Source organism: Ctenocephalides felis, unplaced genomic scaffold, assembly GCF_003426905.1.
Source record: "Ctenocephalides felis isolate EL2017-DRISC unplaced genomic scaffold, ASM342690v1 CF-g0.4_SCAFFOLD_01170, whole genome shotgun sequence".
Taxonomy (NCBI): Eukaryota; Metazoa; Arthropoda; class Insecta; order Siphonaptera; family Pulicidae; genus Ctenocephalides; species Ctenocephalides felis.
Window position 1 is genome coordinate 84,562,918 of NW_020537324.1, and position 27,840 is coordinate 84,590,757.

Consider the following 27,840-nt stretch of genomic DNA (forward strand, 5'->3'; position numbering starts at 1 on the left):
TAACAAACTTCAAAAAGCTTTATCAAAATTCGAATAACGTTTAGAAGGAGTTTGATTCATACATCGTATAAAAGAATTTTATATACAAAGTTTGTGTGTCCGCGATGTAGGCCTGAACTACTGGACCGATTTTAATTTCATTGGCTTAACTTGAGCATTTTAATCCAACTTAAGTTATAGGCTATATTAAAATTCTCAGTTAATTGTTAAAAATATATGAATTTCTTACAACTTTCAACTATCTTATGCTTGTTCCTTTGTAGTGAAACTATGAAAATGTCTATTTATTTGCTGTACGATCAGGCGTATTTTACATGTAAACAACCAAAGAATAATGTTATGATAGCAGAATCTTTGATGATGCAGAATTGCCCAATTTATTTAATTTTGTCATTTATAAATTTTAAGAAAACTAAACACTGAAAAATGACAGTTTGTCAATATTTCTGGAAACTGCGAGATAAATTGATCTAAAATTTACAAAAAAATGTGCCCAAGGGTTTTCAAAATGTGAAAAATTAGGGTTGTATTTATTTTCGACACCAGGAGTAAGCAACTGTTCACAAAAATCATTTTTTTTCTGTGAAAAAAATTCAGATTCTCAATAATGTACGAGTAAAAATATCTTCAATGAAGATAAACTAATAAATATCTACAAAAAATCATTTATAAAGACTAGTAGACGGGTAAAAATTTAGGGCTGTATCACATTAAGGTATTTTTATAAAAAAAATCTCAACATCCAATTTATATACCTAATTTTTCTTAATTTTTTGTATTTTTTATCCATAATTTTATAATTATTTACATTCATACATCCGCACAGAAGAATTTTATGTAGAAAGTTCGTCCGCGATGTACGCTCGAACTACTGAACCGATTTTAATTTTTTTTGGGTTACTGTGTGCATTTATACTCAACTTAGGTTATAGGCTATCTTAAAATTCTCAGTTCATTTTAAAATTTTAGAAATTTCAGTTAATTTTGACAAAATGACAGTTGTAATTGTTTCTGGTAACTACGAGATAAATTGATGTAAAATTTATAAAACAACGTGCCAAAGGTTATGTGAAAAAATTCAGATTCTCAATAATGTAAAAATATCGTCAATGAAAATAAACTGATAAATATCTATAATTAATCATATATGAAAAGTAATACAGAATAGTGGTTTATAGTAGGAGGGTGAAAATATCGGGCTGTATAAGGTTTTTCTATAAAGTGATATGCCAATTTGCGAGATATATACATAAATTAAAATACTTGTCAATTTTTTTAAATTTTTTTTATTTTTTATCCAGGTGATTGTGGCCCTTACCAATTCCGTTGCGACAATTCTCAATGTATAGATGATCGTCTAAAATGCGACGGACGTTCCGATTGTTCTGATGGAAGTGATGAGAGGAATTGCGACGGTAAGTTTTTAAAAATTTCATAAAAATATAATTATAAAAAATTGTGATAGTCCTTGAATAGATTTAGAGAAGGTAGAAGTACAATGGTATAAAAGAGGTCAAGCCAAAATACATTTTTTTGATTTTTTGTGTGTAACTCTGTTTTGGATTGAGATAGATAATTTTGGTCTTAGGAAAAAAGAATCTAGATAAAATTAGCTATAAAACTGTATACTTAGATTTATAAAAAAATAAGCTACAAAAAAGATACAAGGATATGAATAGTATGTATGCGTTAAAGTCAACAGCGACCCACAAAATTAACAATTAAAAAGTAAATTTTGCACAGTTTTGTGTATATAACTTGGTTTCGGATTAAGACAGCTAATTGTGGTCTTAAAAACATAAATTCTAGATAAAATTAGCCACGAAACTGTGTATTTATATTTATAATAATCTAATAAATAAAGAAGATACAAAAATATCAATGCGTAAAAAATTCGACAGAGTTACGGTTTATTCCAAACCGATGCCTAAAAACTGGCATTTTCTCAGTTTTTTTCTATATAACTTTGTTTTGGATTGAGATAGATTATTATAGTGTTAGAAAGATATTATCTGGATAAAATTAACTAAAAAAATGTGTACTTAGATTTATTTTAACAAAATATACAAAGAAGATACAAGACCTAAAATGTTTCTTGTTGCAAAAAACTCAACAATTAAAAAGTTACTTTCTCTCAGTTTGTAATTGTAAATAGCTTCATTTCGGTTAAAGATACATAATTTTTGTCTTGGAACAAAACAATCTAGATAAAATTATCAATAAAACTGTATACCTACATTCCTAATAAACTTGCATACTAAATTTTAAATTTAAATTCCATTCGCATATCTAAATCTCAATTCCTACTGATTCATACGTACCGGAAGGCAAAATGCCACTTACACCTAGTTTAGGGTTAATATACACAATTGTACTTCTACCTCTTTATATATATACATTAAATTTTGTCAGCATTTTGCATTATTTTTATGAAAATTTAAACAAGCTTTTGTTATTGCAAATCCATACAGCTTTTAGCAGTGGTTTCCAACCTTTAAGAAAAAAGGTACAACAAATTATTCTTTTTAACATTAAAATATATTACCAAATTTTTTTATTTATTTTTGTGACACCAATTCCAAGATTATTCTTGGATTCTTGGATTTTTTCAAACAATATAATATATTACCAAATTTTTTTCATTTATTTCTGAGACACCATTTTCATGTTTGTGGTTTGTTTTTTAAATCCACGACCCTCAGGTTGGAAATCACTGACTGACAGCATGACCAGCTTTGAAATGGCTTAATGGCATTTTAGCAAAGCAGTAGATTTAGTTTTATCATTTTTTTTAGTATTTAGTTTAGTATTTTATCATGTAGCATCGACTAATACTAATTTCTGCATTGTTCTTATTTTAACAACAATATTTGATTGCACACAACCATACGACAACTTGGTACAATTGGTAAAAATTGGTAAAAAATATGCCAAAAAAATCATGCTGATTAAAATCCATCGCTGATATCCAAATTAATTAATGAATTTAAAAAAAAAAACATAAAATTGGTACATTGGTAATGGATCATGTCCAATAAATTTTGGTTTGGTTCTACTGATCATCGTCAACCTGGATGGGAAAAATTGCCCAAAAAATGCATTGGCCATCTTGGATATCATTGATCATGTCCAAAATAATTGGCTTGGTGGTTATCATCAATGAAATATGAATTCATCTGGTTAAAAATTTGGTATTGGGTGAAAAACTTTATCAACGTGACATAAACTTTGCCCAAAAAATAATTAATGATCTTCTTTGTTGTCCAAAAAATTGTTGCTCCTGGAATACTTACAATGAATTGCCAAACATTGGGTGAAAAACTTGATCAACGTGAAACAAACTTTGCCCAAAAAATAATTAATGATCTTCTTTGTTGTCCAAAAAAATGTTGCTCCTGGAATATTTGCAATGAATTGCCAAACATTGGGTGAAAAACTTGATCAACGTGACACAAACTTTGCCCAAAAAATAATTAATGATCTTCTTTGTTGGTCCAAAAAATTGTTGCTCCTGGAATACTTACAATGAATTGCCAAACATTGGGTGAAAAACTTGATCAATGTGACACAAACTTTGCCCAAAAAATAATTAATGATCTTCTTTGTTGGTCCAAAAAATGGTTGCTCCTGGAATGCTTACAATGAATTGCCAAACATTGGTGTCAACAAAATTAAATGCAAAACGGTTTTGGACAATAAAAATTGATGGATCCTAATATTTGCATCAAATTCGGTTTTTCAGAAGTCAAAGAAAACGTCGTCAGCTCTGAAGACATCAATTCTTTCGAACAAGAATGGTCAGAGTATTCCAACAAAAAGAAATCCAAGTCCAAATCTAAGAAAAAATCAAAATCAAGCACCAAAAAACCCAAAAACGACCAATACAACCAAAGAGGCGACATTGAAATTCCTTCTGATGACGAGGATGAACCTGTAAAAAATAAAAGCCAGGAGGAAAAGGATTCCTGGTGGGGTAGCTGGGATACTAAAAAAAACAGCAGGGAAAAAACTGATGACACCAAGACAACTAGTGATGAAGTAGAAAAAGAATCTGATATAAGTTGGGATGACAACAAATCTAACAAGGACGACTCTGGTGAATCTTGGTGGAACACCAAAAAATCCAGCAATGAAAAGACAGATGATTCCAAAAAAACTGACAAAGGTGATAAAAAAGATACTGGATTTAGTTGGTTTGGTAGCTGGGACACTAAAAAAACCAGCAAAGAAAAAACTGATGATACTAGTGGTGAAGAAAAACAAGAGTCAGGTATAAGTTGGGATGACGACAAATTTAGCAAAGAAGATTCTGGTGAATCTTGGAGAGATACCAAAAAAACTAGCGACGAAAAAACTGATACCAATGATAAAAAAGAATCCAAAAGCAGTTGGTGGGATCCTTGGTCAAGTTGGGGTTCCAGTAACACCAAAACTACAGACGACACCAAAAAATCTAGTGAGGAGCCTAAAAATAGCGAAGAAGATTTATCACAAGAATCTTCTCCAGTTGTCGAAGACAGTAATGAAATCGAAGACCATGATGATAGTACTGAGAATCCTTTAAGGACAACTGGTGATAATTGGCCTTTGAATGAATATAAATTGACAACGAAGCCTTATAGTGATGAAATCGAGTTGATAGACAAAACTGGAGAATGGTCTTCGGAAAGAAGAGGTATTTTTTGTGTGTTTTTGTGGGCCGATGTACCTTAAAATCCTTTCTTTCTTAAATTTTATGTTGGGAGGTTACCATGTTTCAGGAACCAGAGGGAATGGATATCCTGGATAAAATTGGGGCTAAAAACAAACTTTCTGGGTGAACTTATCCCTCTGTTTGAACAGCTGTTTCTTCTTCATTTCTTGGATATTATCATTAAATTTATGTATCTAATTTTCTGATAAAGTGATAAATATTGGGAGCAATATCTTCTCATATAAATAAGTTGATAAGTTGATAAATTTTATGTTCAAGATCAACTCCAAAATGACTAATTGCGATTTTTTGGTAACAACTATTACTAAGAAGTTTATCCCTGTTTTATGGTAAATACCAGATAGTTGGATAAAATGTCAACTTTCTATATCTATTTTTTCCAAAATTTATTTTTATAGCATGACACCAACACACACATTGTTTTATCCACGTTTTGACTAACAAATCTAAATGGTATGATTGAGGAGTTATTTTTAAGGACTTTGATTGATTGGAATGGTATTGTATGATGTATTTAAGTATGTGGTTGAGGAGTAAGATTTTTCTGCATTAAGATTTAAGATTAAGATTTTTCTGCTTTATTTTAAAAATTGTAACTTGTATAGACGACCAAGGACAGTCAGACCAGCAGATAGTCAAAATCCATCAGCAGATGTTTAAATCTTTTTTGGAACTACTATAATACATTTGATTAACATCAACATGGTGCCAAAAACTATCTGCTTGTTAGTTTTAGCAATTGATCATCTTAAAAGTAAACATTCTGCCTTGAATTCAGCATTTTTTAAATTGAAGCATTCCAAATTATTGTCTAAATATATCCAATTTATCTTTGAACTTGGCAGGAGTTGTTTAAACTTATTTGAAATTTGAATTTTAAATCCTAACAGTTAATGTAAACGTGCGAACTTCACACACGAAGTATTTTGTGTCTATTTTCCGTGCAGTAATTTTGTATTGTCAAATAAAAGATTTAGCTGTTTTTGATTAATTTTAATTATTAAATAATAAGCAATATTATTTCAAATATATATTAATAAATTGATATCTTGATTTATATATTTAATAATTTAATGTCCATATGTAATATTTATGTTAATTCATTGTAATTTGAAATTCAAATCTTAACGTGCGAACTTCACACTCGAAGTATTTTGTTCAACATTTACATGCAGCAATTTTGTCTATAACAAATTTATACATAGTGTTACTATTTTTTAAATTTAATAAAATAACATTTACTCATATTAATACTCTTGAACTGTTATATATATAAATTTATAGATAATTCAATTAGCTTTTTTGTTCAAAAAATAGTTTCAGTTTCTAGAAGCCACCAGTTTCTTCTTATATTGTTTGCAATTTTGAATCTTTAAATTCAACTTCTATAAAATTCATAATTGGCATCATCGTGGTGATCAAAATTACTAATTTGGCAATGTTTGACAAAAAATTGAAAAAATGACCCAGGCTAAGCACAGTCTAAGCGCCAATCTGGTACAAATGTTTTCCCAAGTGCGTTTAGACTGCTTATGTACTGGAGCACTTTTCCAATTTTATGAAAACGAAAATTATTGAAAAATGTGAAAATGCCGCCAAGCAAAGCACAATATAAGTGAAATTGTCGTACAGAATTATTTGCAAATGCGTTTAGACTGTGACTATACGGGAGCTACTATTTTTTTTTTTTTTTTTTTAAATTAAATTCGAAATGAAATGACGATTGTTAATGTTCTGAAGATAAATTGATTTATTTATGATTTACATTTGATTTGTTCAGATATAACAAGATAGCAAAAATAATGAAAGATACAGTATTTGTAAGAAACGTTTAAAATTTCTCGAATATTTCATTACGGTACGGAAAGTTCCAGCAATTTGCCTTAAGGCACGATGCTATACACCACTAGTTTAGTACGATTTCAGCACTTTTATCAATTTCTGGTCATCTATACAAGATTTTTTATCAAAAGTATGATGTATGATGTATAAAGTATGATATAAAGCACTTTGTCCTTGGTTGCTGTGAGATGCACCAGAATAATTTGGCATGAATTGATTGCCCAAGTATTTTTATTATCCTTAAAGTGATGGAGATAGGTTGTGGATAATGTACAGAAATTTATTACTGTATACTTAGGTAAAAATTTTAGTTGCATCTAATACAAGATGCAAAAATATCTACCTTATCTAATAAGTCTCCTGTATCTGTAAATAAATCCCTTAAACCCCGGTGCAAGGACAATCTCCATCAATTTCCATCAAATTCCATAAAAATGTACATAACCTAGATCTGTCATCGGCTGCCACTTCTGGTTACTACGGCCAACCCAGGGTGACAACATCAGCTCCCAATTTGGGAATAGTGGATCGCATCAATACTATTTTGGTGACACCTAGACCACATTTGGATGGAGATAGGCATAAAATTCAAGGCAGACCTGGTGGATATGACTACGACCAGCATGCTGAAAAGGGTTATGATAATTCTAACAATGACAGAAAGTCTGCAAACGATTTGGATAGAGATGATGATACTTATGAGAAGTACGATGATGATTATGGACGCACTGATGATCCTTATGGTAGTAAAAACACATCTGACGCCGGTGCTGACTATCATGACGTTTATGATAAGCACTTGGGAGTACATCCTTTGGATCCGAATTACTACCCTGAACAAACAAGTATGCACCCTGTAGACTCTTCTGATCTCAACCCTAGTCCTACAACCTACATTTACCCTTACAGTTCTACACCAAAAACTTACTTTATCCCAGACCAACCCTTCATAGATCCTTACGGCATTATTCATACATCAGCAAAAACACTCATACCAATCACAACAACTGATAAATCAGGATACATCCCCTACGATCCTTATTCTTCCACCAAAAAATCAATAGAACCAGGTTACCCATATCCTCCGACAACTCCCAAATCTTATTTTCCGCCGACTCCTGCATACTTGCCTGGTTACCAGGATAATTTTTCGAAGGAAAAGGATGGTCCAAAGGTTATGGAAAGTAGTCCTTGTGGTCCAACTGGACATCGGTGTGAGGAAGGATATTGTATAGAACGATACAAAGTCTGCAATGGGATAAGAGATTGTGTCGATACTGGGAGCGATGAAGTTCATTGTGGTGAGGAATGGAAAATTTAGGATAAAATTTAGATATAAGACCACATGTGTGTGTGTGATGACTAGAAATAAGACTTAGCAATAAGACATTTATACATATGGTATATTTTTTTCAGGAACTTTAACTTCATCTTCAATTGCATGCTCAAAATTTCTTTTATTGCCGAAGCTTTACGTTCATCATTTGGTTCTATTTAGGCTTTTTTTTCAAGTTTTTGGGCTTTACTCGTTAGATGTTAGATGTGCTTTTCATCATCATCAATGTTGTTTTTTTCAAAATTTAATCAATGTATCGAATCGATGTTTTAGTGTTGTCTGAATGTTTAGTACAAGTTTTGGTAAATATTTGACTTGGGTGATCTAATTTGATGAATAAGTCAAATGTTTACAAAATTTATGTGTATACAAGGTGTCCCAGAACTCAACGTCAAAGGGGATGATAGCATTGTATGAACTATAATGATACAAAATAGAAAAAAAAATACACTTACTTTGGAAGTTAGAACCAATAAATGATCACAAAGTTCTTGGTTGTACTCAAAAGCTCATAGTTTTCTAACTGCGTTAATTTTTTAAAATTTTATCATGATAGGTACAATCAACACTAAATCCTATCCATTTTGAGTTGACGTTGAGTTCTGGGATATCCTGTATATGTATTTGTGGGTAGATTTTAGTTTTAGACATTGTCCTTTATATCCAAACCTGTCTCTTAAATTTGATCTTAAATTGATGTGTGTAGTGACTTTTTTATCAAAATACTCAATTTTTTCAACTTTCTAATTTTTTATTTAAAATTTTTGGTACAACTGTTTATATATAAAAATAAGTTTCTGGACTTAAAAAATTCTAGTCTGGATCATATACCATCTCTGGCCAAACGCTAACATTGATATTATTATTATTATTATTATTATTATTATTATTATCTTACTATTTCTATTACTGTTATTTTGTTATATTTTATTATTTTTCTAATATTATTTTATTATTCAGAAATTTTATTTATATTATTTATTAATTTTATTTTTATTATTATGTGCTTCTATTTTATATTACATCATCATATTACGGATATTATTTTTATGTAAATTCTATCCTTTGCACTCTTATTTATTTAAATTTGTTATTATTTATCAATATAACTAGATGTTAATTATTTAACAGTTGTAATAAATATTGAAATTAAAAAAAAAACTCTGGCCAAATTTTGGATTCAACAATAAGTGACCTAGATTTTTGGTGTGGTCATTATATAATTCTTATAAGAAACTTCGACATTTTTTTACCAAAAACGATCAGTTTATTTTTATTTTTTTCCCAAAAATCATATGAACATTTTTCCACAAAGTCACTACACGTCTGGGTATTAAAAATATATATTTTCATCTACCAGGTAAGATATTATCCAGGACCAGGACAGTCCAACTTATTTTCTCGCTAAATTACATATTCTACAAAATCTTACCAAACAAATGTGAAACTTGATTAAAATTATAGCTTTAGTTACATTCAAGTGATCATTTATATTTATTTTACTAATCTATTTTTTTCTATCCCCTTCCTCCAAAAAATCCGCAAATCCTTAGACAACAAGTGTGCAGCCAACGAATTCAGGTGCAAATCTGGTGACTGCATTCCCGTAGAATACCTTTGTGACCAAACCAGGGATTGTGCAGACAATTCTGATGAAAGTCCTGAGCAATGTGCAAAAACTGATCATACCACTCCTGGACCACATGCTGGATGTGATGGTAACGAATTCAGGTGGGGTAAAAGACTTATATTACATTAATTAGTCACTAGATATGTTAGTCTGGATTAAAATTGGAGATGGCTTTTATACATTTTGGTATAAAACTGTTAGTTATAAGGTTCTTACATAAATTTTGAGGCACTCAATTTGAAGCTTAGGATACTCCTCCTCAATTTACAAATAAATATTTTTATATTTTTTTATTTTTTTATCAGATGTCGTGATGGAAGTTGCATCCCTGACTACCAGCGTTGCGATAGGAGACGCGATTGTGCTGATGGAAGCGATGAAGACGATTGCGGTAAGTCCATAAACTATTCCAATATTTTTTTTAGAATTGAAATTTAGTGCATTTTTTTAATTACACAAGTTTTAAATTTTTGGTAGTTTTCATTCTGGTTGAAGTGTTTATTAGATTTGAAGTATATACATATTAAAATTTTTATTGGTGTGTTTATTAATCCAATTGTTTTTTTTCTTTTTTTTCGTCTACGGTTCTTGTTTCCTACTTTTTCTTTTTTCTGGTACTTTGGTTTTACTAAATTTTATTTATGGTACTTTTGGGGTTTCTTGGAACAATATATGTACATTGTGTTTATGCTTATATTTTATACATCTTTATGCTTTAAATTTATATTATACCATCATGCTTCTAATATTCCTTGCATCATCTGAATGAAAAACAACTTTTCCATAAAATCCTATTTTGCTAAAAATCATTATTGTGATAACAATCTTTGTTGATTCCATATGAAATTCCTGTTTTTAACTGTCCTGTGGCCAAATTTTGCTAATAACTTCAAAAATCAACCTTGAACTTTTTCTTGGACCATTTTTAAATACTTTTGGGATCATAATCCAACCTCGATCCTTTTTTTTATTTATTTCAACCACCTTAATTCCCAAAACTAACCAATATTGTTTCTTCTCTAATCTTATCTGTCTATCATCAACGATGTCAATAATCTGTTTACCTAATGTTTTTGAAACTGGTTAAAAAATAATATTACATCTTGGTTAAAATTTCTACTACATTTTCCTCTTCATCAATTGAAAAATACTCATTTCTTCTACTCATCATCAACAATGTCATTTTCTATTCACCTAATGTTATACAACATACATCATCCTGGTCAAAAAATATCATGGAAAAATGATGTATTTTCATGACAACGTCCAAACCTACGCCCAAATACTCATTTTATCTACTTTGTCAATTTTCTGTCCACATGTTGCATCTTGGTTAAATAATTTTCCACTTCACTTTCTACCACTTTGTCACCAACTTTAATTTATGTTCAACCTTCTCCTTGTGATGATTATTTTTTATCATACTTGTCCACCTTGATATTATATTCCTGGCTTCTACTTACTGCACTCTCACTTCTACACTTAACCTTGCTCATCCCACTTCTACTCATCACTTTATCTGATACTTATCCGTTTTTGGGACATCATTTGGCCCTTTTACTTACCATCATTGATCACTTCTACTTACCCTCAACATTGTCAATTGTCTATGCATCTATCCTTGCTCTCATTATTTCAACCTACGACTTCATTTGAAACTTATCTGCCTTGGGGCATTATTCTTAATTCTAATTCTTGCACTCTTATTTACCATCAACACTGCCAATTTCTTAACCATCTTACCTTGTCCATACTACTTCCTATCATCTCATTTAATATTTATCTGCCTTGGGGCATCATCCTTACTTCCAATTTTTGCATTTTCATTTACCATCAACACTGCCAATTCTTTAACCATCTCACCTTGTTCATCCCCCTTCAACTCACATTCTCTATCCATCTCATATATACCTCTTGAACAATTTTACCTAATTTTATTTCTCCTTGCTATGATATTTTCCTGCATCAATATATATATATACTGTTCTCATGACAATGTATACCAAAATTCTCAAATACTTATTTTATCAACTTTGTTATTTATCTGTTCACCTGGTCAAATAATTTGTGACTTCATTTTGCACCACCTTGTCATAACTTTATTTGATTGGATGTCACAACTTTCTCCATGTGATGATCCTTGTTTTATCATAATCATCCACATTGGCATAATTTTTTACTTATACTTACTGAACTCTTACTTTTCATCAATGATCAATCTTACTTAACACCAACACTGTCAATTATTTATCCACCTAATCTTGCTCTTTCCACTTTCACTTATCACTTTATCTGATATTTATCTACTTGGGGACATCATTTTCGTTCTTAATTTTTGCACTTCTATTTATCATCACTGATCATTTCTACTCGTTATCATCACTGTCAATTCCTAATCCATATTACCTTGTTCATCTGACTTCCACTTATCACTTTAATTGATACTTAATCTACCTCGATGCATTATTCTTAATTCTACTCCTTGCACTACTCTTACTTACCATCAACATTGTCAATTCCTCATCCACCTAAACTTGCTCATCCCACTTCTGCTCATCACTTTATCTGATACTTTTCCACTTTGGGATATCACTTTTGTTCTTAATTCTTGCACTTCTATTTGCCATCACCGATCATTTCTACTTGTTATCACCACTGTCAATTCTTAATCCATCTTACCTTGTTTATCCCATTTCTACTTGTCACCTTGTTCGATATTTATCAAATTTGGGGCATCATCCTTACTTCCAATTTTTGCACTCTTACTTACTATCAACACTGCCAATTTTTCATCCATCTTACCTTGTTTGTCTCACTCCCATTTACCACTTTATTTGATACTCTTCTGCCTTGGGGCATCATCCTTACTTCCAATTTTTGCATTTTCATTTACAATCAACACTGTCAACTCTCCATTCACCTCACCTTGTTCATCCCCCTTCAACTCACATTCTCTATCCATCTCATATATACCTCTTGAACTATTTTACTTATTTTTATTTCTCCTTGTTATGATATTTTCCTGCTGCTTTGCACCTTCACACAACTCTTGCTTATCGCAAACACTGCCACTATTCTTGGTCTTGGCCTGGATCGATTTACTATTTGCCTCTTGATCTTGGCCTGGATCGATCTACTATTTGCTTCTTGATCTTGGCCTGGATCAATCTACTATTTGCCTCTTGATCTTGGCCTGGATCGATCTACTATTTGCCTCTTGATCTGGATCAATCTATCAACTATCCAGGAAGTTGCTCTGCCGACGAGTTCCGTTGCGCAAATGGCGTCTGCATTTCCGGTGAGGAAGTTTGCGACGGAACCCAAGATTGCTTTGACGGAGACGACGAACAGGATTGTCGTACGTAACATTTTCAACACGCTTAGAAGCTTTTGAAACAAATTGTATATAGTAAAAACTTACTTAGTAGAAGGAAGTGGGATAGAATAATTTGGACAGAGATCCTAAAATTTTAGTAGTGGATAAACTTCAGAATCAGAACTTTTTTTGTTGCGACAAGTTTTTTTAGTTTTAGTGAATATAAGTTGTTTATTTATTAATTTTTATCCAGCTGTTCGTTGTGAGCCCTACGAGTTCGAGTGTGACAACAAATGTTTACCTGATGATGTCAAGTGTGATGGATACTCCGATTGTGCTGATGGAAAGGATGAATTGTACTGCTCTCATACAACTACACAAAAACCGGTAAATATCAGCATTTTTATTATTAAGTTGCAAAAAATCCAAATGGTCACCGTTAATTGATACTTTACCCAGAAGTTTTGGTAAATCACCTGGTAGATGCCTGAATAAGGGATGAAATCCGATTTGAATGATCTAAAAAACTTTCTGCTTGTATTGACAAAACAATTGCCTTTGAGGATAAAAAATTATTAAATATTTTTTTATTTTCCATAAAATATTTTTGTAATTTTTTGGATTAAAAATTCAAAAAATTACCCAGGCTAAGCACATTCTAAGCGCCACTCTGGTACAAATGCTTACCCAAGTGCGTTTAGACTGTTTATGTACTGGGGCACTTTTCCAATTTTGTGAGAAAACTATTGAAAAATGTGAAAATGCCGCCACGCCAAGCACAGTATAAGTGAAAATGTTGCACAGAATTATTTGTAAATGCGCTTAGACTGTAACTGTACGGGAGCACTTTTTCAATTTCGTGTAAATTAGACAACTATTTTTTTGTTTGAAATTGAATTCGAAATGAAATGACAATTGTAAATGTTCTGGAGATAAATTGATTTATGATTTACATTTGATGTGCTCAAATAATGAAAGTTACATTATTTGTAATAATAAATTTGAAAACTTTTAAAATTTCACGCATATTTCATTACAGTACGGGATGTTCCAGCAATTTGACTCGCCCTTTTTTATATTATTCAGGTTTGACACGCATATAAATATGCGACACTTTCATACATTTTTTTAAATATCTCGAAAATTTAGTTGCAAACACTCTTTTTAGTTAGCTTACCAGAAACTAGATAAAATTTACTACATGTTCTTATAAACTATCTTATATACTTTTATACATATTTGAATAAAATGGGTTTAACTAACTCATATTGAATATTTACACTAAAAATATGTGGATTTGGGACACTTTTTTACATTCCTTCAAATAACCTAAAATTTTTGTTGTGGGCACTTTTTTTCTTTAGTTTACCAGAAACTAGATAAAATTTACTCAAATTGTATATAAATAGTTTAATATGCTCCGGTACAAAAATTTTGAATATAAAATTGTTGAATTCGCTAATGTGTCATGTACAAATTTGCTGTTTAATATCAGGGACATTTTTTGATATTTCTTTAAATAACTTAAAAATTTCATTTCGGACACTCTATTTTAATTAATTTATAAGAATCTAGATAAAATTTACTAAAATTCTATGTAAACTGTCTTATAAAGTTCAATACAAACATTTGGAATAAAACTAGTTTGCTTTGGCTTCTTATATTATACAAATTTTCTACAAATGAACTTGGGACATTTTTCTACTTTTGTTAAAAAAAAATTGAAAACTTCCTTCGGAACATTTTTTTTTCTTTAGCTTAACAGAAACTAGATAAAATTTACTAAGATTGTCCATAAACTGTTTTACATACTCCGATACAATTTTTTTTAACAATTTCAATTACTACATTTCCAAACACGTCATTAATATATTGAAAAAAAAAGGTTCTTAAGATCTCAATTTGCCTTAAGGCACGATGCCATACACCACTAGTTAACTTTCCGTAGGGTAAGTTCTAGTAATCGCAAAAAAATCGAAAATGAAAATTTTTATATATCTTTACGTTTCAGAGGTTTCTGAACATTTTGGCATACCTTAGAAAAAATGGATGTATGTGTGTGTGTGTGTGTGTGTGTGTGTAGTATGTATGTGTGTGCGGATACAAATTTTCGTCGACGATTTCGGGAATACGGATCAACCGATTTGAATAATTCATAAAACATTCGATTCGTATTGATAAGGAGACGTGCTGATTAGTTTTTGGCGAAGGCAGGTCCAGCCGTTCCGAAGATACGGGGCAAAAAGTGCCGAAAACGGTAACTCAGTTTTTAAGAGAACGGAGCGTCCGATTTTAATAATTCAAAAAACATTTTACTTATATTGACAAGGTGAAGAACAGATCAAATTTTCATAAAGGCAGGTTTAACGGTTTTGGAGATCTAATGCAAAAAGTAAAAAAAAATGCCATTTGGCGGTCAAAAATGATCATTAGACATATGCACATCAAATTATCAGATATTTTATAGAGATTTTAACAATAAGTATAAATTTTGTTTACATTCCTATGGGTTCCGTACCAATGTTTACGCGTTAGACGGCGACGCGGCGTTTACGCGCTTTTATATTTCGTCTTTATGCAGTTAAAGCAGTACGATTGCTTTGAAAAAAAGTTTAGATCTTCCAAAATATGTCAAAATAAAGAAAACATTTTTTTTTTCAAAAAAAGAAAAAATTTTTTTTTTTTTTTTTTTAATTTTTTTTTAAAAAAAAAAGTAATTTTTTGTCCAACTTATAGTTTCTCAAAAATCTTATTTTTTCGAAGTAAAATTTTTTCAAAAATATTAATTGTTTTTTAAAAAAATAATAATTTTTGGTACGGGAAGTTCCAGCAATTTGCCTTAAGGCACGATGCCTTAATTGCCTTAAGACAGAATTCCACTTACAGCTAGTTATTTTTTATTTTTGCAGACTTGCTCACCATACGAGTTCACTTGTGGAACTGGCGAGTGCATTCCTTCCTATTCCAAATGTGATGGACGTACTGATTGCAGAGACCAGAGCGATGAAAGAGATTGCGGTAAATATATATATATATATATATATATATATAAAAATATATAGATATATAGATATATAGATATATAAATATTTCCAGTTCTATTTTCAAATTTCTACTATCTTTTCTCCAGATTGCAGATATGGTGAATTCCGTTGCGCAAGTGGAGAATGCATCTCCGGCAGACAGAGATGTGACAGAGTCCACGATTGCAGAGATGGAAGCGATGAAAGAGATTGTCCACAACCTGATGACCAAACCACGAACAGACCTTATCCACCACAACCAACCGAAGGTAAGATAGTAATTGATAATCGATTAATTTGGTAAAAATCCAGGCCACGATACTGAAGATTTGATAGGAATACGTGATAGATGTTTTTTTTTTAATTATTTATTGGCCTCGCTTACTCGAGCATTTAGCCACCTACAATATGTTTCAATTTCAATACAATATTTCAATTTCATACTATTTTCCTTATATAAATCCCATTCTTCTTGCTATTTTATATTCTATGTATTCTTCAACGTAACTTCATTCTTCTTTTTAGTATCTACCATTGTATCTTCTATCTTCTTACGTCTTCATTACTTTTATTCTTACTTCCATTACTTCTATTCAATTTAATTTTTATTCTCAAATCTTTTATACACGATTGAACTATTTTTAAAACTATTTCAAACTATTTTTAACATTATTTCAAACTATTTTTTTATATTATTTCAAACTATTTTTGTGTGTGTGTTTGTATGTGTTTGTTGTGTTTGTATGTGTGTGTATAGGAAATTGTTTGCTCCCAGGGTCTTAAATGCTTCCGAATGAATAAAACAAAATGCTATGAAAGTTTTAGCTCTTAATATTAACTTTAAGATAGTCCGCAGTTCAACTGAAGTTTCTTGGTTTTCCTAAGTAATTACTTATTGTATACAAAATATGAAATTTTTGTTTTAATTTTTTTATTTATGCACAAAATAAGCAAATACAATGTAATTCTCAAAATTTTGATTTTATTTTGAATTTATTTTTATTATTTGAGCCCTTGGGAGCAAAGAAATTCTAAAAAATCCATATTAAAGACCACCCTAGTATATACTTATTTATCTGTGTGCGGATACAATATTTTATCCACGTTTTCTCGAGCACGGTTCAACCGATTTGAATGATACGAATAGCAATCGATTCCTATCGTGGACGAGATCTGTTGAGTAGTTTTTTGGAAAGGCAGTTCTAGCCGTTTTGGAGATACAAAGCAAAATGTGTAAAAAATTGTAATTAACTGTATATGTATGTATGTGCCGATACAATGTTTCATCGAGCGCGGATCAACCGATTTTAATGATTCAAAAAGCATTCGATTTCTAGCCGTTTTGGAGATATGAAGCAAAATGTGCAAAAAATTGTAATTAACTGTACATGTATGTATGTGCTGATACAATGTTTTATCCACGTTTTCTCGAGCACGGTTCAACCGATTTGAATGATTCAAAAAATATTCGATTGGTATTGAGGAGACGTGTTGACTAGTTTTTAGGAAAGGCAGGTTTAGCCGTTTTGGAGATATGAAGCAAAATGTGCAAAAAATTGTAATTTACTGCATATGCATGTATGTGCGGATACAATGTTCCATCAACGTTTTCTTGAGCACGGTTAATCGATTTAAATAATTCAAAAAGCATTCGATTAGTATTGATGAGGAGACGTGTTGACTAGTTTTTGGCAAAGGCAGGTCTAGCCATTTTGGAGATATGAAGCAGAATGTGCAAAAAATTGTAATTAGTGTGTATGTATGTATGTGCGGATACAATGTTTCATCGACGTTTTCTGGAGAACCGTTTAACCGATTTGAATGATTCAAAAACCAATCGATTTCTATCGTCGGCGAGATTTGTTGAGTAGTTTTTCGCAAACGCAGGTCTAACCGTTTTGGAAGTACGTAGCAAAATGTACAAAAAATTGTAATGCAATTTGTGAGAGAACGGAACGTCCGATTTGAATGATTCAAAAAACATTTTACTTATATTGACCGAATAAAGACATTTTTAGGGATGCACTTTTAGCACTTTAAGAGGTGCAGGAAAAAAAATAGACAAATTGACTGATGCCTAACTTTATTTTACAGCTCCTCACCATAGATGTCCATATGGAACCCAATCCTGCGCCGTTTCGAACCAATGCGTGCCATCAAACCAATGGTGTGATGGAAGATCAGATTGTGCTGATGGATCTGATGAAAGGAATTGTGGTAAGTAGTATAAAAAAAATTTATACCAATACTATAAATTATTGTTCTTTAGATGTTGTCCAGTAAAATTGTTGTGGTAACAATTACATGTTTCTAAAGTAAAGTTGTTATTTATATTTTTACAATTTTATTATTATTAATATTTATTATCATTGATAATTTAAAAAGCTCGAGCATGTGTACGTGGAGAATTTCGTTGTGAAAATGGCCCTTGCATTCATGGGGCCCTTAGGTGTAATGGGATCACCGACTGCCCTTTTGATGATAGTGATGAACTCGATTGCCCTTACTCGAACGAAAGTAAAAATTGTGGAACAAAATTAACGAGATTTTTTTTAAATTTGAAAACCTATTAACAAGGGATTTTTTTCTATTTTTAAAAGCCAAAATTTTATTAACAAAGAGATTTTTTTGTTAAAATTTTATTAACAAAAGTTTTTTTTTACCTTGTCGTGTGCTTCTACTAATTTACATTTTAGAACGTTCCCTGTTTAAAAAAAAGCGAGCTTGATATTTTGTTTGTTTGGGTATATATGCTCAATATGTTTGCGTTAATTTATTAACTATTTTTAACGCATTTGCTTGTACGCACGCATATGCTGCGTGAGACCTTTGTCACTAGCCAAGCATTATCTCAACAATACTTGTAGTTGAATTTAACATCGATGTACAATCATAAAAAGCATATAATTAGGCTTAATATGTTTTACTAAAGCTTTTTTGTTAAAAGATTATTTTTGAAAAAATTTTTAGGTACAATTTTTTGCAAATTCACATACATAAATTTAAATTAACCAAAATTATTGACTTTTGCTTGTGACTAACTAATTTTTATTACCTTTAGTTCAAAATTTGTTTTTTTTTATTAAAGAGTGCTTCTTGAACATTTAACAGAATTTGTTATTTTTCTCATACATTTTTTTAATAACTTTTTCCTAATCCACTAACATTTGATTTCAATAAATTCGAATTTCGATTTTAATAAATTCGAAAAATAAATTACGAATTTTATTAGTTACAACTTTGCTTCCGCCGAAATTCTATGAATTTTTGTAGGAAACTCATATAGTACTAATGGCGGACACAAAGTTGTACACAATTTTTGTAATAAATTTAATAATTATTATTAAATTTTATCAGTTGAAAAATACTTATGCAACTTTATATTAAAATTTGTTATTTTTATCATACATTTTTCAAATAACTTTTTCCTTCGACTAACATTTAATTTTACTAAATTTGGTAAAATATAATTGGTGCTTTTTGTGTTTAATTTTATTAACGAATGTATTTTTGTATATTATTAATATTAATATTTTTGTGTTTTTTTTCTCATTTTAGTTGGACACGAGCCTTTGAACCTAAAAACATACCCAAGTGAACAAGTCATCAAAGAAAGTAAGTGTTTATATTTATTTATTAAAATTAAAAGTATTTATTTAAACTCTTTCGTATTGCATCTTATACATCTGGTTGTTCAAAAGATTATAATTGCTTCTTAACGGTTAATCTAATTTCGATAAAACCTTTTGGATCTATTCAAAAAGAATTTTTTATGGTAATAAATGAATATTGAAAAACAAGTATATAGAAAATTAGGGAAATGCGAATTATATTTGCTTCATCTTGAAAAAAAGTCATTGCAGTTCTAGAAATATTAAAATAATCAATAATTTGTATTTAAATGCTGGTATATGTGGTCATTTTTAATTAATTTAATAATTTTTTATTAGTTTAGGAATTTTTTACACCAATTTGAAGTGAATTTTAATTTTTTTACGTTTTACAACCTTGCTTCCGCCGAAATTCTACAATTTTTTGTAAGAACTCATATAGTACTAACGGCGGACGCAAAGTTGTACACAATTTTTGCTTAAAATTACTTCATTAATTAAGTTTATTTAAAAAAAAATTACAAAAATATAATTATTTCAATATTTTGCTAAAAAAGTCAAGTTATTGACAACAATTATCTGACGTTTGACGTCAGGAAAAATATATTTTTTTAGTATCAAGTCAAAGAGTTGAATATGTAAATTACATATAAAAATATGTGCTCTCTTATGAATATTACATCAATTTTTTGTAATTGTCGACTTCTTATATATTTTAGATTATTTTCAATTTTTTTTTTCGCGCCAAGCTAAGACCAATTTTAAATTTACGTTTTACAACTTTGATTCCGCCGAAATTCTATGATTTTTTGTAGGAAACTCATATAGTACTAACGGCGGACACAAAGTTGTACACAATTTTTATTTTAAATTACTTATAATTAACTTTGTTTTCATAATACGAACAAAATTATAATTATTTCATGCAACTTTTTGTTATATATAACATGAAAAAATCGATATGTTTTGTATATTGGAAAGAAATTCACAATTTAATATGAGCCAATTACGAATTTTATTAGTTACAACTTTGCTTCCGCCAAAATTCTATTCATTTTTGTAAGAAACTCATATAGTATCAACGGCGGACGCAAAGTTGTACATAATTTTTGTTTTAATTGTGAGAATAATTATTAAATCTGTTTAAATTACAACTTTGCTTCCGCCGAAATTCTTTGTTTTTTTTGTAGGAAACTCATATAGTACTGACGGCGGACGCAAAGTTGTAAACAATTTTTTTTCAAAATGTAGAAACAAATATTATTATTAGCTTGATAAAAACAATTTAGACGTTTTTTGGCATTCAAATAACTAGTATATAAAAAAATGAAAAATATATTTTTATATTATATTATACTTATAATTAGGTAAAATCTATCAACCCAGTTTTTCTTACTCTTGAACAACCACGATGTCTTCAGCCCTAACACAATAATATTTCCCAATTGTGATAGATCATATATCTATTACAAATCTGTATTGTAGATTAATCTATATTGTATATTTAAAATGTTACTAATCTATGTATTTATTTATTTATTTTTTCCGATGCTTCCATCGGGCAGCTACTTATAGAGAGGGTGAGTTTTAATCGAAGAATCAAAAATTAGGGGATCAAATCAAACATCAGCTTTTTTCAGAAAAAACATATTTATAACATGACATTTACATTGTCATCGTAATATTAGTAAATCCATAATTATAATATGGCAATGGGTCGTTGGGTCAATGAATCATTACATATTTTTTTAGGAATCAACTTAATAGTATTTTTAAAAAAAAGAAATTTAATTCCATATATATGAATATTATTTTATAAAACTAGTTTTGATTAATTTTATCAATTTCATACATTTTTTTCATATGCATGTCACATCATCTGGTGGCATAGATTTCACAATTGCTAAAAAAAATTATTATATTATTTATTTGCACGTTTTTTTTACATTTGGGTTTGTTTGATGAATCATTTCGACAGATTTCATCATCAGTCATCGATTTTAAATTTAGAATAGGATGTCATTACACAAAATACAATATATATATATAAATATGATATTTCAAGAATTTTATAATATGAATTTTATTATTTATTTTAAATTGGCGAATTTGTTTAGTCGTAAAAGAATTGGCATTAAAATCAGTTGACGATGAGAAAATATAAAAATATTATGTCAATTAGTAAAATTTTTGCTGTGGTTATGTTAAATTGAAATAACGTAACTGTTACGTAACGCACGGTACAGTTATGTAACAACAACGCAACATAGACAGAAAAACGTAATAAACTCATTATATCAATTAAAATTGAATTCTAGAACAAATTTAATTTTTTTTTTAATTTATAAATCAAAAGTTAGAAGAATGTTCTACATATATATTTATGCATTTATTTAGTATATCTTCTATAACTTTTCAGAAGTTTGTTCAATTTTAATGAAACATCTGACAAATTTGTAGAAAATTGCATGCAGCATAATACTTTCTAATATAACATTGCTCTGGAGCAACTCGGTATACTTTAAAATCATATTCAAAAGTAGACAAATTTTATATGTTCTACAGCTATTTAAATTTATTGCATTAATTCATTATATCTCTTGTAACTTTTGAATCGTCTGTTGAATTTGAATAAAATATTTGACAAATTTATACAAAATTGAATAGACTAAAAAGTTCTAACATTGTAAGATCCTACAGCAACCCTGTATACTTTAAAAATGCATTTGGGAGTAGGAAGTTTCCAAAAAGTGTTAAAAATTAGTCAAAGTGCATATAACGCACCAAGTTTAATAATCTATTCATGCATTTATTTATTGTAACTCTTGTAACTTTTGAACCGTTTGTTTGATGTAAATGAAATATTTGACAAATTTGTTCAAAATTGAATTATCTACAATATTGTCTAATATAATAATGCCCTAGAGCAACTCGGTTTGCTCTAAATAGCAATCGATTGTGGAATATTGACTGGGAGTACACATTTTGTTATAACTCTTATAGTTTTCAAACCAAGCATTCTATACATGTAAAGAATTAGACAAATTCATACAAAATTAAGTAATAAACAATATTTTCTAATATCGCAGAATTCTACAGCAACTCGGTATACTCCAAAATCGCATTTGAAAATAGACGTTTGTGCATTTATATATAATAACTCTTGTAACTTCTAAACGATTCGTGCAATATAAATAGAACTTTTAACAAATTTGTTTAAAATTAAGTAATTTATATTATTTTCTAACATCGTAATGTCCTAAATCAACTCGGTATACTTTAAAATCGCTCCAGAAAATAGACAAATATTTTGAACGATTCTTTACTTTAAAGCTGTAATTTAAATTTCATATTATTTTATTTTGATGATATTACTGAAAGTACACATTTTTGTTATAACTCTTGTAGTTTTTAAACCGTTCATTTAATGTTAGTGAAATATTAGACAAATTAATACAAAATTGAATAATTAACTATGTTTTCTAATATCGCAGAACTCTACAGCAACTCGGTATACTCTAAAATCGCATTTGAAAATAGACAAGTGATACTATGTTGCACGTTTATGCATTTATATATCAAAACTCTTGTAATTTTTAAACGATTCGTGCTATATAAATAGAACCTTAAACAAATTTGTTTAAAATTAAATAATTTACATTATTTTTTAACATTGTAATGTTCTAAATCAACTTGGTATACTTTGAAATCGCTTCAGAAAATCAAGTAATATTCTGAACCATTCTTAACTGAAATTTAATTAGAAAAATTCTGTAGCAAAAGTACATTTTTTGGTTAAGACTTTAATAACTTTTAAACTATTTATACGATGTAAATAGCATGTTTGGTAAATTTGTAGACAATTAAATCACCTAAAATATTTTCTAACATAATGAAGCCCTTGAACAACTCTATTTATTTTAAAACTGCACTTGAAAGTAGTAAATATTATCTATTCGAGCATTGCTTTGTTCTATGACAATTTTTTACGAAGTGCTCTCTCGTACTATATATAGTACAATGGGCGTAATCGTTATACAACATCTCAATGGTCCATTATTAGGGTTTATACAAAAACCGACATTTCAGAAAACCGGTTTTCGAATTTTAATTTTACTAAAAACACGGCTTTAACCGGTTTTCGAATTTTATATATAAAATATATTTTTGTTCAAATATTCTGTAATTTATCCGCAAATTTAGTGTAATTTAGAATATGAATTTAATTATTGGTCAATTTTATATATAGTAAACAAAATTATTTTAATTTTAATTAGTAGGACTAAAAATACTAGTTTATCTTGATTAAATAATTTTGAAAATAATTATTCGATATTCATGCATTATTTTCACATATAAGAATAAAAGAATTTTTTTGATAGTGAAGGAAAGTTTTCGAATAAATAAAAATAATACAGTTTTAAATTAAAGAATTCATTAAATAAAAAAATAAAAAAATATTACATACATGTTAATACATTTTTAGTTTTAAAAACAATTAAGCTAACAATTTTAATTAATTAATTTTGAACATATAATTGTTTCTTTGTTTAATAAAATATGATTTTAAAAAACTGAAAACGTCTATCGAATTGCTACTTAGACGTGTCCTTTGTTTACTCACAAAATTTTCTGAAATAGAAAATAATGTCATACTTGCGACCAAATTATGCTTAATTGTTTTCAAAGCCTGATATAATAATTCTAAGTTTTTTGTTCATTAGTTTGTGGTTTCTAGGGTTTAAAACTTTTTTTTTTAAGTTAGAGTAGAGGAAGTTACTTCTTCAAGAACACTTGACACTGATTTAAATTAATACACGTATATACTGGTATAAAAATCAAAATATATCCAAAACCTTTCTGGGATCCATTGCAGACTGATAAGATATCAAATGCTATTGAACCGATATGATTTCAAGAATCAAAACGCTTTTATCTATCTTTTATATTTGGCTATATTTGTCATTTTGCATTTATATAGTGAAAACCGACTTTTTTCACTAAAAAACCGGTTTTCGAAGTCCATAATTTTCGCCAAAAAACGGTTTTTGAAAACCGACAAACCCTAGTAACAATGCTTTGTTCTACGATAATTTGCTTAAAAAATGCTCTCGTACTATATATAGTACAATGGGCATAATCGTTATACCACATCTCAATGGTCCATTATCTACCACATCTCAATGGTCCATTATCTACCACATCTCAATGGTCCACTATCTACCACCGCAAAAATCCACCAAAAAAAATTTAAAAAAAAATTCCATCTACCACGAAACACAACAAAAATCCAACTGCAATCACCAAATCGCATTAGAAATTCAAATTAGAACCATGATGCTTGTGGTCACCATTACCATCTTTTTTTTTACCATCACTAATCCGGCTCTGGTGTATTTATCTAGGTCGTGAAGTAGTATTCCAGTGCAGAGACGAAGGTTCTAACAGAGCCCGAGTTCGTTGGACTCGCCCCAACGGAGCACCACTACCACCTGGTTCCAGAGATTTGAATGGAAGATTGGAAATTCCAAATATCCAGGTTTCCCAGGCTGGTGCTTATATCTGCGAAGCTCAGGGATTCCCCGCCAACACTCCTGGTGCGAGTGTCACTGTTTATTTGAATGTCGAACCATGTAAGTAGAAATAGAAAGGATTGATGTAGTGCAGTAAACGGAGAAAAAATGGTGTAGCCTCTGAATTTTTTACTGTGCTCCAATTTGCATGAATTTTTGGTATCAGGTTCATCTTAACCTCAAGTTCGAAAGTGAAAACTATTTGGACTTGGGGGTGCTGCGACCACTTAATGAAGAAGTGGACATGGAGTTGTTTTATCGCTAGTAAACGTTTTTAATATTAAAGGATATAATTAAGAAATATTTTTTTAATACATTTACCTAGCATTAAAATCATTTTCAACCTCGTGAAAACCCTAAAACCCTTCAAACAACCTCTAAATTCAAAAAAAAAAAAACACCTAAAATTTTATATCTGTATGATATAATAAGAATTACATATAAAGTAAATAATATTTTATGTTTTCTATCTTGATTATCAAATTTTTAACCATTGTTTGAAAAAATTATTTTGAATTTGAAAGAAAATTAAGAAATTCAAAATGATATGAATGTTATTTCAATTTCTCGAAAATAATTACCATATCCATAAATTGTTCAGCTCTTAAATCTACCCTTGAATAAAAACAGTTAAGGGGGTATTCTAGTGTAGAGCGATGAATTTTAGGTCATTTTTAAAGTGTCGTTAAAGAAAGCAATGAATGTTTTTACTATCCATTTTTTGCCACCTGTTTATTAATATTATTAAAATACAAAACAAAAATTAAAAAATAAAAAAGTTGAAAATTGTAAAAACTGGCAGCTGATAAAGTGGTGGATAGTCACAAAAAATGGCACCTCTGTCTTAACATGATTTCAGCCCTCCTAGCCATCGGAAATGCAAAAAATAAAAAGATTATTAATCTACAATGATGTCGCAATCGCCCGAACTAGCGATGAGTAAAAAATCATTTTTTTACAAATAGGCGACTGTTTAAAAAAAAAGTCTTTTTTTACTGTTTTTTTGAGTTTCTTGAATTTTTTAAAAATAGTAAAAATTGAAATTTGGGGATAATCCCCGTTCGGGCTATAGATAGGTCTATAAACAAGACTCTTTGAACGTTTCAAGTGAATCGGTCGAGTAGAACTCGAGAAATCGTGTCAACAGTACTAAAAAAGTCTGTTCTGAGAAAAACGCATTTAAAGTTTTGCGTGAAGCCAAACCAGTATGGAGACTGAGTCAGCAAAATGCCTATATCTCCGAAAATAATTCAAATTTTCAAAAACCTTCTCGTACCCATATTCTTAGATAGTTAAATTTTGAAAATATGAAATAAAAAAAACGATTTTTTTGAATTTCTACACTAGAATAACCACTTAATATAACACTAGTACCCAGAATAATTTTGTCTAAAATCGTATATTTATTATTTATCTTGTTGCTGCAATTATTAAACTTTCATTTGACTATAGCGATATAAAACTATATTAATTTATTTAACACGTGGACCATTTAGCCATAAGATACTTTATTATAAGAATAAATTGCCATTATCAACATAATAATACAGCATTTTGTGGTACGTATCGTATCCGTATCTTTTATTCTTTTTGAGATATAATGAAAATAAGTTCGATTTTTAAAACAATTGGAAAAAAATGGAATGTGAATCACTTTAATTCTTGTGGAAATGGCGCTCATTAAACTATACACTCATTTTAAAGCTTATTTTGAGCACTATAAAACCCAATTTCACTGAAATGCATAAAATGTAAAACATCGCAATTAGATGGCTTTAAATACAACAATTAAATTTTGAACGAAATAAAAAACGACTTTGCTTTTTCAAATCTTGCTTAATATTATTCCTAGAACACTTTATAGAACACCGTTTTATTAAGATTTTAATTGACATTAATTTGTTCATTACATGGCTTTCGTTAAAATGTATATTTTAGGAGGTATTTGCAAAAAAAACGAAGAAAAACTCCAAAAATATGTGAATCTTAGTGGCCAGTAACTTGAAAAGTATTAGTTTTTTTTGAAAAACTATAAAAGATATTGTTTTCTTATAATTAGTTTTTCTATCGATGTCATTTTGAAAAAATGTAATTATACAATTGTGAAGGGGTATCATCCCGCCGAATTGTTTTCACTTTTGAAATTGAGGGTAAGATGAATCTAATTCCAAAACTTTATGCAAATTGTAGCACAGTAAAAAAAATCATACTCAAAACACTCCGTTTACTGCACTAATGGTGACTATCAGTTGATGATCAATCTTTTAATTGGACGCAGCTCATAGTAAATCTCGTAACACGACTTTAACAAAATTAACAAATCCAACTTTACTTAAATACGGGATAATCCCCCATGTTGATCCAGATTTTCACAGCACAGGTATTTCTTACTTACTTAAAACCAAATCCAAAAACTTTAATCCTTGAATTTAACATCTTCTCTTTTATATGCCTCTTGTTCGGTATTGGATTCTGGTAAGTTCCTTCCTTGGCAAACAAAATTTTATTTATTCACCATGATATTTATTAAATTTTTTTCTAGATACTGCTCCAACTTATCGTCCTGCTAAAGCTTGTGGTCTTCACGAGGCAACTTGTGGAAATGGTGATTGTATTCCCAAACATCTGGTTTGTAATGGTGAATACGACTGTGCTGATGGATCTGATGAAAGCAGATGCAGTAAGTTGAAAAATGTTAATCAAATCCAAACAAATTTTTGAAGTAAACTTCTTTAGGCGCGACCTGGGTGTAAATCCGTACAAATGCAACGGAAATTGTTACTCCTACGTGAAGT

The 27,840-nt window shown here is 29.6% G+C and overlaps 1 protein-coding gene across 1 annotated transcript in view; it reads left to right on the plus strand.

The window, feature by feature from the left end:
* LOC113367844 (basement membrane-specific heparan sulfate proteoglycan core protein-like) overlaps positions 1–27,840 on the plus strand; it is a 111,981-nt gene that overhangs the window by 49,998 nt on the left and 34,143 nt on the right. Inside the window, exons 6-14 of the mRNA XM_026609421.1 lie at positions 12,770–12,880; positions 13,092–13,225; positions 15,748–15,856; positions 15,969–16,130; positions 17,956–18,078; positions 19,420–19,476; positions 21,038–21,052; positions 24,878–25,105; positions 27,588–27,725. Of these exons, the coding sequence (XP_026465206.1) occupies positions 12,770–12,880; positions 13,092–13,225; positions 15,748–15,856; positions 15,969–16,130; positions 17,956–18,078; positions 19,420–19,476; positions 21,038–21,052; positions 24,878–25,105; positions 27,588–27,725 (1,077 nt within the window). The remainder of the gene's footprint in view (positions 1–12,769; positions 12,881–13,091; positions 13,226–15,747; positions 15,857–15,968; positions 16,131–17,955; positions 18,079–19,419; positions 19,477–21,037; positions 21,053–24,877; positions 25,106–27,587; positions 27,726–27,840) is intronic.